Below are 16396 nucleotides of genomic sequence, written 5' to 3'. Positions count from 1 at the left end.
AATCCCATCAGGTTGATGTGATTTCAAACAAGACTTAAGCACACATCACCCGATTCAATCAAAAACGAGTAGTTACAGGAATTGCTGCATAAGAAATAACATCCTATTAAAATACCATTTAATACTTACAACCCCCACCCATCGGAACATAAGCATAATGTCTTTAGGATACGCCATTTGTTAGCGCAAAAGAAAACATTATCACGTACTCAGCTAGACTCGCACCTCAGCCGTGCTCAGCAAGCTGGAGCCTGTGGTTAACCTGTTTTGTCAGTTTGCTCCCATGAGCTGTTTCTCTGCCGTTCTTGCAAGCCCAATAGTTCACCCTGCCCTCTACAGTGGACATTAACTCTTTAATATCTCAGGAGGAGGTTTTGGGGTTCTTGAGAAACATTAAGGGAGACAAGTCCCCAAGGCCTGATGGGATATACCCCAGAATACTGAGAGAGACAAGGGAGGAAATTGCTGGGGCCTTGAGAGAAATCTTTGAATCCTCACTGGCTATAGGGGAGGTCCCAGAGGATTGGAGAATAGCCAATGTTGTTCCTTTGTTTAAAAAGGGTAGCAAGAATAATCCAGGTAATTACAGGCTGGTGAGCCTTACATCAGTGGTAGGGAAATTATTGGAGAGGATTCTTCGAGACAGGATTTATTTCCACTTGGAAATAAATTAGTGAGAGGCAACATGGTTTTGTGAAGGGGAGGTCTTGTCTCACGAACTTGATCGAGCTTTTCGAGGAAGTGACAAAGATGATTGATGAGGGTAGGGCAGCGGATGTTGTCTACATGGACTTCAGTAAGGCCTTTGACAAGGTCCCTCATGGCAGACTGGTGCAGAAGGTGAAGTCGGATGGGATCAGAGGTGAGCTGGCAAGGTGGATACAAACTGGCTCGGTCAAAGAAGACAGAGGGTAGCAGTGGAAGGGTACATTTCTGAAAGGAGGACTGTGACAAGTGGTGTTCCTCAGGGATCAGTGCTGAGACCTTTGCTGTTTGTAATATATATAAATGATTTGGAGGAAAATGTAACTTGTTTGATTAGTAAGTTTGCAGACGACACAAAGGTTTGTGGATTTGCGGATAGTGATGAGGACCATCAGAGGATACAACAGATTGATCAGTTGGGGACTTGGGCAGAGAGATGGCAGATGGAATTTAATCCCAACAAATGTGAGGTAATGCATTTTGGAAGTCTAATACAGATAGGAAATATACAATAAATGGCAGAACCCTTAAGAGTATTGATAGGCAATGGGATCTGGGTGTACAAGTACACAGGTCACTGAAAGTGGCAATGCAGGTGGAGAAGGTATACGGCATGCTTGCCTTCATTGGCTGGGCCATTGAGTTTAAAAATTGGCAAGTCATGTTGCAGCTTTATAGAATCTTAGTTAGGCCACACTTGGAATATAGTGTTCAATTCTGGTCGCCACACTACCAGAAGGATGTGGAGGCTTTGGAGAGGGTACAGAAAAGATGTTGTCTGGTATGGAGGGCATTAGCTATGAGGAGAGGTTGGAGAAACTTGGTTTGTTCCCCCAATTACTAGGGGGCACAGGTTTAAGGTGTGAGGGGCAAGGTTTAAAGGAGAGGTATGAGGCAGATTTTTTTACACAGAGGGTGGTGGGTGCCTGGAACTCATTGGCGAGGGAGGTAGTGGAAGCGGATATGGTAGTGACTTTTAAAGGGCATCTTGACAAATACATAAACAAGATGGGAATAGAGGGATATGATATCCGGAAGGGTAGGAGCTTTTAGTTAAGTCGTATGAGTCGCAAAAACTCAGTCTGCAAGTACAACAGGTGATCAAGAAGGCAAATGGGATGTTGGCATTTATCGCGAGGGGGATAGAATATAAAAGCAGAGAAGTCTTGCTGCATCTGTACAAGGCATTGGTGAGGCCGCAGCTGGAATACTGTGTGCAGGTTTGGTCCCCTTACTTGCGAAAGGATATATTGGCCTTTGAGGGAGTGCAGAGAAGGTTCACCAGGTTGATACCAGAGATGAGGGGGTAGATTATGAGGAGAGATTGAGCAGATTAGGTTTGTACTCATTGGAGTTTAGAAGGCTGAGGGGTGATCTTATAGAGGCATATAAGATAATGAAGGGGCTGGATAGGGTACAAGTAGAGAGATTATTTCCACTTAGAAAGGAAACCAGAACTAGTGGGCACAGCCTCAAAATAAAGGGGTGTCAGTTTAGGACAGAGTTGAGGAGGAACTTCTTCTCTCAGAGGGTGGTGAATCTCTGGAATTCTCTGCCCACCGAAGTGGTGGAGGCTACCTCGTTGAATATGTTTAAGTCATGGATAGATGGATTTCTGATCAGTCGGGGAATTAAGGGTTATGGGGAGCAGGCGGTAAGTGGAACTGATTCACTTCAGATCAGCCATGATCTTATTGAATGGCGGGGCAGGCTCGAGGGGCTAGATGGCCTACTTCTGCTCCTATTTCTTATGTTCTTATGTTCTAAGTCGGGCAGCATGGTTGGTGCAGGCTTGGAGGGCCGAAAGGCCTGTTCCTGTGCTGTAATTTTCTTTGTTCTTTGTTCTTTGGCAGGCTGGTACAAAAGGTAAAGTCTCATCGGATCTGTGGTGTGGTGGCTAGATGGATACAGAACTGGCTTGGTTATAGAAGTGGAGGTGCCGGCGTTGGACTGGGGTAAGCACAGCAAGAAGTCTCAACACCAAGTTAAAGTCCAACAGGTTTATTTGGTAGCACAAGCTTTCGGAGTGTTGCTCCTGAGGAAGGAGCATACTCCGAAAGCTTGTGCTACCAAATAAACCTGTTGGACTTTAACCTGGTGTTGTGAGACTTCTTACGTTGGTTATAGAAGACAGAGAGTAATGGTGGAAGGGTGCTTTTCAAAATGGAGATTAGAAACTAATGGTGTTCCGCAGCGATCAGTGCTGAGACCTTTGCTGTTTGCAGTATATATAAATGATCTGGAGGAAAATAGGGGTGGTCTGCTTAGTAAGTTTGCAGATGACACAAAAATTGGTGAAGTTGCAGATAGTAGCAAGGATTGTCAAAATATACAGCAGGATATAGATAGATTGCAGACTTGGGCAGAGAAATGGCAGATGGAGTTTAATCCAGACAAATGTGAGGTGATGCATTTTGAAAGATCAGAGTCAGGTGTGGCATCTACAGTAAATGTTCACAGTTGGGTATCAAATGACAGATTCATAGAAACCCTACAGTGCAGAAGGAGGCCATTCGGCCCATCGAGTCTGCACCGACCACAATCCCACCCAGGCCCTACCTGCTAATCCTTTTTTTTTTACCCGCTAATTTACCCGCTAATCCCTCTAACCTCCGCATCCCAGGACTCTAAAGGGCAATTTTTAACCTGGCCAATCAACCTAACCCACACATCTTTGGACTGTGGGAGGAAACCGGAGCATCCGGAGGAAACCCACGCAGACACGAGGAGAATGTGCAAACTCCACACATGGCAGAATCCTGAGGAGCATTGACATACAGAGGGATCTGGGCATACAGGTCCACGGATCCCTGTAAGTGGTAACACAGATAGATAAGGTGATCAAGAAGGCATACCACATGCTTGCCTTCATTGGCCAAGACATAGAATATAAAAATTGGCAAGTTATGTCACAGATGTGCAAAACTTCAGTGAGGCCTTATTTGGAATATTACATGCAGTTTGGTCGTCACACTACTGGAAGGACGTGGATGCTTTGGAGAAGGTGCAAAGAAGGTTTACCAGGATGTGCCTGGTCTGGAGGGTTTTGGATATGAGGAGAAGTTGGATAAATTCAGATTGTTTTCACTGGAAAGATGGAGATTGAGGGGTGACCTGATAGAAGTCTACAATTTGTTTTATTCATTCATGGGACATAGGTGTCGCTGGCTGGTCAGCGTTTATTGCCCATCCCTAGTTGCCCGAGGGCAGTTGAGAGTCAACCACATTGCTGCGGCTCTGGAGTCACACGTAGGCCAGACCGGGTAAAGACGGCAGATTTCCTTCCCTAAAGGGCATTAGTGAACCAAATGGGTTTTTCCGACAATCGACAATGGTTCCATGGTCATCAGTAGATTCTTATTTTTTTTATCGAATTCAAATTCCAGCATCTGCTGTGGCAGGATTTGAACCCAGGTCCCCAGAATATTAGCTGAGTTTCTGGATTAAGAGGCGAGCGATAATACCACTAGGCCATTGCCTCCCCAGAGAGGCATAGATAAGTCAGAGGCTTTTTCCCAGGGTGAAAGGGTCGACTAGAATAGGGCACAGGTTTAATGTGAGAGGTGGTAAGTTTAGGGGAGAAGTACAGACAAAGCTTTTCACACAGAGGTTGGTAGGTGCCTGGAACGCACTGCCAGTGGAGATGGTGGAAACAGGCACATTAGCAACGTTCAAGGTGTATCTTGATAGACACATGAACAGGAGGCGAACAGAGGGATAGAAATGTGTATCGGCGCAAGCTTGGTGCGCAGAAGGGCCTGTTCCTATGCTGTATTGTTCTTTGATCTTTCAACATTCCAGGAAGCCATCTTAAACTCTAACATGTGACTGGAGCTTTATTTTAAAAATGAATGCTGTATTCACCTAAATGCTTGTGGAACCTGCCGAGCTAGCAGAAATTGTGTAAACTAAGAGTTTTTTCTATCATTTTGATAAGCTAGAGGACATTATATTCTGTCAAATCTGGCTCAATAATAAGGTTGGTTGTTCAGTCTGATCAAGATAAATAAGAAAGAAACCTATTGTCTTCCAAAATGTGTCCTTTTAAACCAGTGAATCTTGCAGTAACCAAATGAATTTTTAAAATCCTGTATTAATTAGCTACCAGTCAGTAACAGATGATTGAAAAGTTAAAAAGTTTATTTATTGGTCACAAGTAGGCTTACATTAATACTGCAATGAAATTACTGTGAACATTCCCTAGTCACCATACTCCGGCGCCTGTTCAGGTATATGGCGGGGGGAGAATTTTGCATGGCCAATGCACCTAACCAGCACATCTTTTCGACTGTGGGAGAAAACCAGAGCACCCAGAGGAAACCCATGCAGACACAGGGAGAACATGCAGACTCCGCACAGACAGTGACCCCATCGGAAATCGAACCCGGGTCCCTGGCACTATGAGGTAGCAGTGCTAACCACTGTACCACCATGCTGCCCATATTAATTGAGTTACAATTCATGAATCAATAGTTATATTAAAAGACTGAGTTTTATTTACTGTAAAAATGTAAAAGCTTAACTAAATAGGAAAGGAGCGGTCACGTTGTTGGGGGTTTTCTATAGGCCCCCAAATAGTAATAGAGATGTGGAGGAAGAAATTGCTAAGCAGATTATGGATAGGTGTGGAGGTCACAGGGTAGTTGTCATGGGTGACTTTAACTTTCCAAACATTGATTGGAACCTTTATAGGTCGAATAGTTCGGATGGAGCAGTTTTGTACAGTGTGTGCAGGAGGGTTTCCTGACACAATATGTGGATAGGCCAACAAGAGATGGGGCCACATTGGACTTGGTACTGGGTAATGAACTGGGCCAAGTGTTAGATTTGGTTGTGGGAGAGCACTTTGGAGATAGTGACCATAATTTGGTGTCTTTCATTGTTGCAATGGAGAGGGATAGGGCCTTACGGCAGGGCAAGGTTTATAATTGGGGGAGGGGTAATTATGATGCGATTAGGCAAAAATTAGGGAGCATAAGATGGGAACAGAAACTGTCAGGGAAAGGCACAAATGAAAAGTGGAGCTTGTTCAAGGAACAAATACTGAGTGTCCTTGATAGGTATGTCCCTGTCAGGCAGGGAGGAAGTGGCCGAGTGAGGGAACCATGGTTCACAAAAGAGGTTGAATGTCTTGTCAAAAGGAAAAAGGAAGCGTATGTAAGGATGAGAAAACAAGGTTCAGTTGGGTTGCTTGAGGGTTACAAGGTAGCAAGGAATGAGCTAAAAAAAAGGGCTTAGGAGAGCTCGGAGGGGGCATGAGAAGTCCTTGGCGGGTCGGATCAAGGCAAACCCCAAGGCTTTTTACTCTTATTTGAGAAATAAAAGAATGACCAGGGTGAGGTTAGGTCCGGTCAAGGATAGTAGTGGGAACTTGTGCATGGAGTCAGAAGAGATAGGAGAGGCGATGAATGAATACTTTTCTTCAGTGTTCACCAAGGAGAGGGACCATGTTTTTAAGGATGAGAATGGGATACAGGCTGATAGGCTGGAGGAGGTAGATGTTCTGAGGGAAGGTGTATTAGCAATTTTGAAAAACCTGAGGGTCGACAAGTCCCCTGGGCCAGATGGGATATATCCTAGGATTCTTTGGGAGGCAAGGGATGAGATTGGAGAGCCTTTGGCTTTGATCTTTGGGTCCTCACTGTCCACGGGGATAGTGCCAGAGGACTGGAGAGTGGCGAATGTTGTTCCTCTGTTCAAGAAAGGAAATAGGAATGACCCTGGTAATTATAGGCCGGTTAGTCTTACTTCGGTGGTCGGTAAGTTAATGGAAAAGGTCCTGAGGGATAGGATTTATGACCATTTGGAAAGATGCAGATTAATCCAGGATAGTCAGCACGGAGTTGTGAAGGGTAAGTCTTGACTCACAAATTTGATTGAATTCTTTGAGGAGGTAACTAAGTGTGTAGATGAACGTAGAGCAGTTGATGTCGTATACATGGATTTTAGTAAGGCGTTTGATAGAGTTCCCCATGGTAGGCTCATGAAGAAAGTAAGGAGGTGTGGGATAGAGGGAAATTTGGCCGATTGGATAAGTAACTGGCTATCTCATAGAAGACAGAGGGTGGTGGTGGATGGAAAATTTTCAGACTGGAGACCAGTTACCAGAGGTGTACCACAGGGATCAGTGCTGGGTCCTCTGCTATTTGTGATTTTTATCAATGACTTGGAGGAGGGGGCTAAAGGGTTGGTCAGTAAATTTGCTGATGGCACCAAGATTGGTGGAGTAGTGGATGAGGTGGAGGGCTGTTGTAGGCTGCAAAGAGACATTGATAGGATGCAGAGCTGGGCCAAAAAATGGCAGATGGAGTTTAACACTGATAAGTGTGAGGTTTGGTAGGACAAATTTGAATGCGGATTACACGGTCAACGGCAGGGTTCTGAGGAATGTGGAGGAACAGAGAGATCTTGGGGTTCATATCCACAGATCTCTGAAGGTTGCCACTCAAGAGCCGTGAAGAAGGCCTATAGTGTGTTAGCGTTTATTAACAGGGGGTTTGAGTTTAAGAGCCGTGGGGTTATGCTGCAACTGTACAGGACCTTGGTGAGACCACATTTGGAATATTGTGTGCAGTTCTGGTCACCTCACTGTAAGAAGGTTATGGAAGCATTGGAGAGAGTGCAGAGGAGATTTACCAGGATGCTGCCTGGTTTGGAGGGTAGGTATTATGAGGAAAGGTTGAGGGAGCGAGGGCTTTTCTCTTCAGAGCGGAGGAGGATGAGAGTCGACTTAATAGAGATTTATAAGATGATAAGGGGGATAGATAGAGTGGACGTTCAGAGACTATTTCCTCGGGTGAATGTAACTGTTACTCGGGGGCATAACTATAAGGTTCATGGTGGAGATATAGGAGGGATGTCCGAGGTAGATTCTTTACTCAGAGAGTGGTTGGGGTGTGGAATGGACTGCCTGCTGTGATAGTGGAGTCGGACACTTTAGGAAATTTCAAGCGGTTATTGGATAGGCACATGGAGCACACCAGAATGGCAGGGAGTGGGATAGCTTGATCTTGGTTTCGGACAAAGCTTGGCATAACATCGAGGGCCGAAGGGCCTGTACTGTTCCATGTTCTTAATTGCTGTGTATGTAAAGAATGTGCAATGAAGATAAATGTACTGGCAAGAGAGACCTTCAAGCTCTGATTAGCCTCAACATTTCATCATAGAAATCATAGAAACCCTACAGTGCAGAAGGAGGCCATTCGGCCCATCGAGTCTGCACCGACCACAATCCCACCCAGGCCCTACCCCCACATATTTACCCGCTAATCCCTCTAACCTATGCATCCCAGGACTCTAAGGGGCAATTTTTAACCTGGCCAATCAACCTTACCCGCACATCTTTGGACTGTGGGAGGAAACCGGAGCACCCGGAGGAAACCCATGCAGACACGAGGAGAATGTGAAAACTCCACACAGACAGTGACCCGAGCCGGGAATCGAACCCGGGACCCTGGAGCTGTGAAGCAGCAGTGCTAACCACTGTGCTACCGTGCCGCCCATTTGAAGCTGTATGAATAAGGGATTGTACAGAATCAGATAAAGGGATAGTATGAATCAGTTCTATTGTATTCCTGCCTAAGATAATGAGAGAAGGTGGTGTCAGTAATTGGGGATCCAATTAAATTAATCTAGTGACCAAATTGACCAATTGTCATGTTACAACAGACCCAACTCTGATATGAGATAATGGTCACTTTGGGGGTAAAAGTAGAGGTTCAGAAGGTCTTCCTTGCTAACTGAGTACTGAAGACTTTAAATTACTGTTAAAGAAGGAGCCAGACTCCCGCGACTGAATTCCACAAGAATTCCTGTCAAAGAAGGAGCCAGAGAGGGTTACACTTCTCCAGACTGATCACCCGCATGAAGTGTAAAAGTCAGTGTCTGAAGTTGTTCAGTAAACTGTTTTCATTTAATAAACTTTTTTAATTTACCATCCAGACAATTCTGCCTTTGCCTTAATTGGTTAAAGTTTTGTCTGAACCAAAGTGAATTTATTAAATGGTAAGTTGGGGGGTGGCTGAAATCAATTCATTTCCAGATAACAAGATCAGAGAACAGAAATCTTCAATTTAAACACTTGCATTTCTATAGCGCCTTTCATAACCACAGGATGTCCCAAAGAGCTTTACAACCAATGAAGAACTTTTGAAATGTTGTCACTGTTGTAACATTGGAAACGCAGCAACCAATTTACACACAGCAAGATCCCACAAACAGCAATGTGATAATGAGCAGATGATGTGTTTTTAGTAATATTGATTGAGGGATAAATATTGGCCAAGACACTGGGGTAACTCCCCTGCTCTTCCTCAAAATAGTGGCTGTGGGATCTTTCACATCCACCTGAGAGGGTCCGACAGGGCTTCAGTTCAACATCTTATTTGAAAGAAGGCTGTTCTGACAGTGCAGCACTCTCTCAGTGCCGGGTGAGGAATGTTGGATTTGATTTTTGTCCTCAGGTTACTGGACTGGGATTTGAACCCACAACCTTCTGACTCAGAGGTGAGAGTGCTCCCCGCTGAGCCACGGCTGATACGATAGACAGTACAAACTTAGAAAGGGAAAGTTACCCTTTAAAAAGTCCCACCCTTTGTCTCCAGTGCCTAAATCTAATAATAAAACCCCCATATAAATAACATGGATTTGATTGACAACTGTTGAAGTGTTGGCTTAGAGCCACAAGTTTCGATTTCCCATTTGAGCCTGGGGCACCTTTCTGTCTCTCTACTGCTCGTGTCAATGACAGACAGGTGATGGAGCTGAGGGCTGAATTTAGCTGAGAATAACGGGGCCTGTGCCCCAGTTGGGAAACTGCCATGGGTGTCGCACTAATAGAGAGACAGGAAGATGCTGGAGCACTGACTGGAAAATGGGACTCCAGTTACAGTTATTTCAGTCACAGAGCTAAAGAGAAACCTGTCTCTTGAAATACATATCCAGGGAAGAGGCTGCAATGGAATGTGTCCCTTTTAACCTGCACAACAGCAGGAGGCTGAGATTGACAGGCTGCAGGAGTCCATTCAGCCCATTGTGCCCCTGCTATCTCTTTGAAAAGACTCTCTGATTCATCCAACTGCCCGGCTCTTTTCCCACAGTCCTGCAAATTCTTCCCTTTCAAGTCTTTACCCTTTGGAAAGATTCTATTGAATCTGCTTTCAGGCACATCAGAACTCGCTGCATCAAAAAATAAAATAAAATCTCATCTCTCCCTCTGGCTCCTTTGCCAATGACCTTAGAGGGACTCACTTTCTGTTAAAGAGCCTGCCAACCCCTCTCACCCACTTCCCCTAAAGTGCATCAATCTCATCAGGAAAAATCGACAGAAAAATCAAATATTTTTACTTATAATATTTATTAATGAGACAGAACATGGTTAAACAAACAGAAAATGACTTGAGGATCAAAGACAACCAGAGTAAAAGGATGTTCACAATGTTCTGGACACAAATGATGTATCTTTAATTCATCTGTAGCCTGTTCCCTGCCCTCTTTGTGGAACACCTCCGCTCCGTCCACAAGCACGACCCTGACCTTCCGCTTGCTTGCCATTAGAATTCATCATCTTGCTCTCATGCTCACATTTCTCTCCTCGGCCTGCTGGAATATTCCGGAGAAGCCCAACACAAGCTGGACGAACAGCCCCTCATCTTCCGATGAGGCACTTTACAGCCTTCTGGACTCAACATTGAGTTCAACAACTTCACACCCTGAACTCTGTCCTCCATTTTAATTTGGTTTTTTTGCCGAGTGCCAGTCTCCATCTTGTTTTCATTTTTTTTGCTTCCAGACAGAGCTGTCCTTTATTCTGTCATCAACACTTACTCTGGACCAATGCTTTGTTTCTTCACAACAACCACTACCTATCCCTTTGCCTTTTGTTCCAGGACATTGCCTTCATTTAATCTTATCCGCCCTCTAACCAATCCCTGACTTTCCCTTTTGTTCTACCTGACCCTCTGCCCTTTCTCACCAGCATCAAACCCATCACATTTCTCCCTCTCTTTAGTTCTGAAGTAGAGTTACATTGGACACAAAACATTAACTCTGTTTCTCTCTCCACAGATGCTGCCAGATCTGCTGCATTTTTCCAGTTCTTTCTGTATTTATTTTAGATCTACCTGTCGTGATAGGAAAAACACTATTTACTATCCAGGATAAAATAAATGTCCTTCACCAGCTTTTGTGGATCATTTCAGTGGAAATGTGCTCTCCCAGACTCAAAGAACACCAGACCACTGGAAGCAAAGTCGTGAGACCGGCCAGTCCAGCAGAAAGAAACTCTCCGACCCCCCCACTTCACCAACAGTCCGAATGAGCGGGGATGAAGTAGAAAGGGTCAAGAGCTTCAAGTTTTTAGGTGTCCAGATCACCAGATCACCTGTCCTGGTCCCCCGATGCTGACACTATTGTTAAGAAAGCCCACCAATGCACCTCTACTTTCTCAGAAGACTAAGGAAATTTGGCATGTTTACTACGACTCTCACCAACTTTTACAGATGCACCATAGAAAGCATTCTTTCTTGTTGTATCACAGCTTGGTATGGCTCCTGCTCTGCCCAAGACCGCAAGGAACTACAAAAGGTTGTGAATGTAGCCCAATCCATCATGCAAACCAGCCTCCCATCCATTGACTCTGGCTACACTTCCCGCTGCCTCAGCAAAGCCGCCAGCATAATTAAGGACCCCACGCACCCCATTCTCTCTTCCACCTTCTTCCATCAGGAAAAAGATACAAAAGTCTGAGGTCACGTACCAACCGACTCAAGAACAGCTTCTTCCCTACTGCTGTCAGACTTTTGAATGGATTTACCTTGTGTTAAGTTGATCTTTCTCTCCACCCTAGCTGTGACTGTAACATTACATTCTGCACTCTCTCATTTCCTTCTCTATGAACGGTATGCTTTGTTTGTATAGCGTGCAAGAAACAATACTCTCCACTGTATGCTAATACATGTGACAATAATAAATCAAATCAAATCAAATCAGTCCTGCGTATGATTAACAGCAGCAATAACGGCAGAATCCAACCCCTGTAATTGCTTGTGAACTCGCTGGTGTCTCCGCAGATTGGATGAATCACTGAATCCCTTCCCACAGTCAGAGCAGGTGAACGGCCTCTCCCCGGTGTGAACCCGCTGGTGTTCCCGCAGGTTGGATGAATCACTGAATCTCTTCCCACACACAGAGCAGGTGAATGGCCTCTCTCCAGTGTGAATTCGCTCATGTTTCCGCAGGTGGGATGATGATCTAAACCTCTTTGTACAGTCAGAGCAGCTGAATGGTCTCTCCCCAGTGTGAATACTCTGGTGGGACACGAGATCCTGAGACCTTTTGAAGCCACTCCCACAGTCAGAACATTTGTAAGGTCTCTCACTGGTGTGAACTCGCTGGTGTTCCCGCAGGTGAGATGATGTTCTAAACCTCTTCGTGCAGTGAGAGCAACTGAACGGTCTCTCCTCAGTGTGAATGCGCTGGTGGACCACCAGTTGCTGAGACCTTTTGAAATCTCTCCCACAGTCAGAGCATTTAAAGGGTCTCTCACTGGTGTGATTGACATTGTGACTCTGCAGGCTGGATAACTGAGTGAATCCCTTCCCACACTCAGAGCAGTTGAATGGTTTCACCCTGGTGTGAACTCTCTGGTGTTTCTGCAGATGGGATGACCTTCTAAACCTCTTTGTGCAGCGAGAGCAGCTGAACGGTCTCTCCTCGGTGTGAATGCGCTCGTGGTCCATCAGATCCTGAGATCTTTTGAAACTGCTCCCACAGTTAGAGCATTTAAAGGGTTTCTCACTGTTATGAGTGAGATTGTGACTCTGCAGGCTGGATAACTGAGTGAATCCCTTCCCACACACAGAGCAGGTGAATGGCCGCTCCCCAGTGTGAACTCGCTGGTGTCTCAGCAAACTGGATGACTGAGTAAATCCCTTCCCACACACAGAGCAGGTAAATGACCTCTCCCCAGTGTGAAGTTGCTGGTGTATCCGCAGGCTGGAAGATGATCGAAAGCTCTTTGTGCAGTGAGAGCAGCTGAATGGTCTCTCCTCAGTGTGAAGTTGCTGGTGTGACTGCAGTTGGGATGACCATCTGAACCTCTTTGTGCAGTGAGAGCAGCTGAACGGTCTCTCCTCAGTGTGAATGCGCTGGTGAGACACCAGATCCCGGGAGCTTTTGAATCCACTCCCACAATCAGAGCATTTAAAGGGTCTCTCAATGGTATGACTGAGGTTGTGACTCAGCAGGTTGGATAACCGAGTGAATCCCTTCCCACACTGAGAGCAGCTGAATGGTCTCTCCCCAGTGTGACTGCGTCGATGAATTTCCAGCTGAGATGGGAACCTGAATCCCTTCCCACAGGCTCTACATTTCCACGGTTTTTCCATGGTGCGGATGTCCTTTCGACTCTCCAGGTTAAACAATCAGTTAAGTCTCACACAGAACACGGGTACAATCTCTCCCCGCTGGGAATGCTGCGATGTATTTTCAGGCTGTGTAACTGGTTAAAGCTCTTTCCACACTCAGTGTACTGGAACACTCTCACTCGGGTGTGTGTGTGTGTATATGTCTCGGTGCTTTCCCAGTCACATTGATGTTTGAAATCTTCTGAAACAGAAAGAACAGAGAAACAAGAAAATCTCCTTCTAGATTTAATGGTATTCAGGTCCAGTTAAATTGAGCGACTCTGTCAGATCTTGACGTGACGTTTGGTTTGGGAGTTCTATCTATGGATCCTAACCTTCTGATATCCTATAAAAGCAATTTGCAGCAGACATCAAAGTTGGTGCATGATAAAAATTCAGAACAGACAATTCTAGTTTCTATGGAACATTCTTTCCCCTCTCATTCCCTTAAATCTGTAAATCTCCATCCCACACACTCTCCCTCTATTTTCACTCTGCTGTATCTAATATTCACCCTCCCAATTCTCCTGAAGGTGCTGATTCAGGCTGATTGACAGATCCATGCTCACTTCTTCCTGTCCTGGACATTGAGAGCTGAAAATCTCCATGCAGGCTGCCATACAGGTCTATATGACTGGACCAAAAAATTTTTTAACGTATAGGGTTGTTTCAGTTGGTTAAGAGACAGGGGGTTGTGGTTGATGATGATCTTGAACTTGCTGCCTATGAGGCTAGTCAAGCAGAGTTGATCAATAATTTCTAATGAGATTGGATGGGTGCTGAATGGGACCGACTTCAGACTGACTGAATTACTCAACAGAGAGTCAGCAGGGACTCGAGTTATCCAATGGACTCCTCCTGTGCTGTAATGACTCTGACTGGAAATATATAACTATATTACAGGACTAGAAATAATAAATATACTTTATAAGAGAGCCATCCAATATTTATCACATAACAACGCTGGTCATATTTCTGTCCTCAGAGTTTTAAAGCACAGCAAGAGGCCCTTTGGCCCACTGTATTTGTGCCAGCTGTCAAGCATCGATCTGTTCTAATCCTATCATCCACTACTTGGTCAGTAGTAGCCTTGTATGCTATGGCATTTTAAGTACTCATCTAAATGCTTTTCGGGGTTAAATTCCATTTACCACTGTTCTGTTCATCTATGTGTTGTGAGACTTCTTACTGTGTTTATCCCAGTCCAACGCCGGCATCTCCACATCCTGTTCATCTAACCAGCCTATCCATATCGTCATAATCTAAGGCTTTCCTCCTCGCTACTTTTGTCCAAATCAGCAAACTTACTGATCGAACCCCCACATTCATGACCAGAGGAAGCTCCGTGCAGCCATTGACACAATGCCCGCACTCTGATTGGCTGGAGGACCAGCGCCCATCCGGTCCTCCGTATGATCCCATTGGTCAATTTCCCGCACGTAGACAATGAGGGAGCGGAGCCCGAGCACACGTGGGAAGTGGGCGGGGCTTTGACCGCCAGACGTGCTGAGCTGTTGTCCAATCCGCAGTGTTCTGCTTCTGAAACCAGTGGTATTGCTGCCAATGGGACGCTGTGTGCTGAGTCATTGTGACGGCACAATGGAGCCCTGCCTGAATCACCCAATAGCAATCATTCTGCTCCACGGTGACGTCTCCGGGTTCAGGCGCGCGGACCCGGGAGCCCCGCCCCCACCCATTGTTCCCCAGTCTGTACATTCCACACATCTTTAATCCAGTCATATAGACAGATATCTGTCTGGCCGCCTGCATGGAGATTTTCAGCTCTCTGTGTCCAGGACAGGAAGAAGTCTCACAACACCAGGTTAAAGTCCAACAGGTTTATTTGGTAGCAAAAGCCACTCGCACACTGCGCGACAATCACCAGACAGGAGTGTTCCCTTCCTATCGGGAACACTTAAGCAGTCATGGGCATTCAGCCTCCGATCTTTGGGTAAGCGTTTTCCAAGGCGGCCTTCAAGACACACACCAATGCAGAATTGCCAAACAGAAACTGATAGCCAAGTTCCACACGCATGACTTTTGCTACCAAATAAATCTGTTGGACTTTAACCTGGTGCTGTGAGACTTCTCACTGTGTTTACCCCAGTCCAACGCCAGCATCTCCACTCCAGGACAGGAAGCAGTGAGCATGGATCTGACAATATATAGAATTTTGATTTGATTTGATTTATTATGTATTAGTATATAGTGAAAAGACAGAGCGGAGCGGAGAAACTATGACATCTTCTTCAGAGCTTTCAACATGTCTTCAATGAAGACGAACACCTGGCCAAGACCATCCCCACATCCCCACCTCTTGCCTTCAAATAACCGCGCAACCTCAAACAGACCATTGTTCACAGCAAATTACCTAAAGTTTATTTATTAGTAACAAGTAAGGCTTACATTAACACTGCAATGACGTTACTGTGAAATTCCCCTCGTCGCCACAGTCCAGCGCCTGTTCAGGTCAATGCACCTACCCAGCCTTTAGGAGAACGACACCACACAACCCTGCCATGGCAACCTCTGCAAGACGAGCCGGATCATCGACATGGATACCACCATCACACATGAGAACACCACCCACCAGATACACGATAGATACTCATGCGACTCGGCCAACGTTGTGTACCTCATACGCTGAAGGAAAGGATGTCCCAAGGTGTGGTACATCAGCGAGACCGTGCCGATGCTACGACAATGGAAGAATGGACACTGCGCGACGATCACCAGACAGGAGTGTTCCTTTCCTATCGGGGAATACTTAAGCAGTCAAGGGCATTCAGCCTCCGATCTTTCGGGTAAGCGTTCTCCAAGGCGGCCTTCAAGACACACGCCAACGCAGAATTGCCAAACAGAAACTGATAGCCAAGTTCCACATGCATGACGACGGCCTCAACTGGGACTTTGGGTTCATGTCACACTACATGGAACTCCACCATTTGGCCAAGGCTTGCAAAATCCTACTAACTGGTCTGGCTTGAAACAATTCACACCTCTTTAACCTGTGATTATCCCTCTGTATTCTCGCACTCTCTGTACTGGAAAGACTTGATTACCATTGTCTTGCAATGAGTCTATGTTTGTGAATCTACCTCTCCACTCACCTGATGAAGGAGCAGCGCTCTGAAAGCTCGTGATACCAAATAAACCTATTGGACTTTAACCTGGTGTTGTTAGAATATCTTCAGCACTGCTGAAACACCAGCGAGTTCACACCAGGGGGAGACCATTCATCTGCTCAGTGTGTGTGAAAGGATTTACTCGGTTATCTAGCATGTGCA

At 45.6% G+C, this 16396-nt stretch overlaps 1 protein-coding gene across 5 annotated transcripts; it reads right to left on the bottom strand.

The window, feature by feature from the left end:
• Window positions 1-10054: 10054 nt before the first annotated feature.
• On the bottom strand, window positions 10055-14488 carry LOC144510465 (uncharacterized). 5 transcript variants are annotated; one of them, XM_078239912.1, is made up of 2 exons: window positions 14261-14488; window positions 10055-13311 (listed from the first exon to the last, which is right to left on the bottom strand). In XM_078239912.1, the coding sequence occupies exon 2, from the start codon at window positions 13089-13091 to the stop codon at window positions 11691-11693; it is 1401 nt and encodes a 466-aa protein (XP_078096038.1). In that variant the 5' UTR covers window positions 13092-13311; window positions 14261-14488; the 3' UTR covers window positions 10055-11690. The 5 variants fall into 5 exon arrangements, with proteins under 5 accessions (XP_078096038.1, XP_078096036.1, XP_078096035.1 ...); XM_078239910.1 differs by having other exon boundaries at window positions 10055-13308; window positions 14299-14488; XM_078239909.1 differs by having other exon boundaries at window positions 14299-14484.
• Between the last annotated feature and the right edge of the window lie 1908 nt (window positions 14489-16396).

Source organism: Mustelus asterias, chromosome 23 (assembly GCF_964213995.1).
Source record: "Mustelus asterias chromosome 23, sMusAst1.hap1.1, whole genome shotgun sequence".
In the NCBI taxonomy this organism is placed as follows: domain Eukaryota; kingdom Metazoa; phylum Chordata; class Chondrichthyes; order Carcharhiniformes; family Triakidae; genus Mustelus; species Mustelus asterias.
This window is presented reverse-complemented; position numbering and strand designations above follow the sequence as displayed.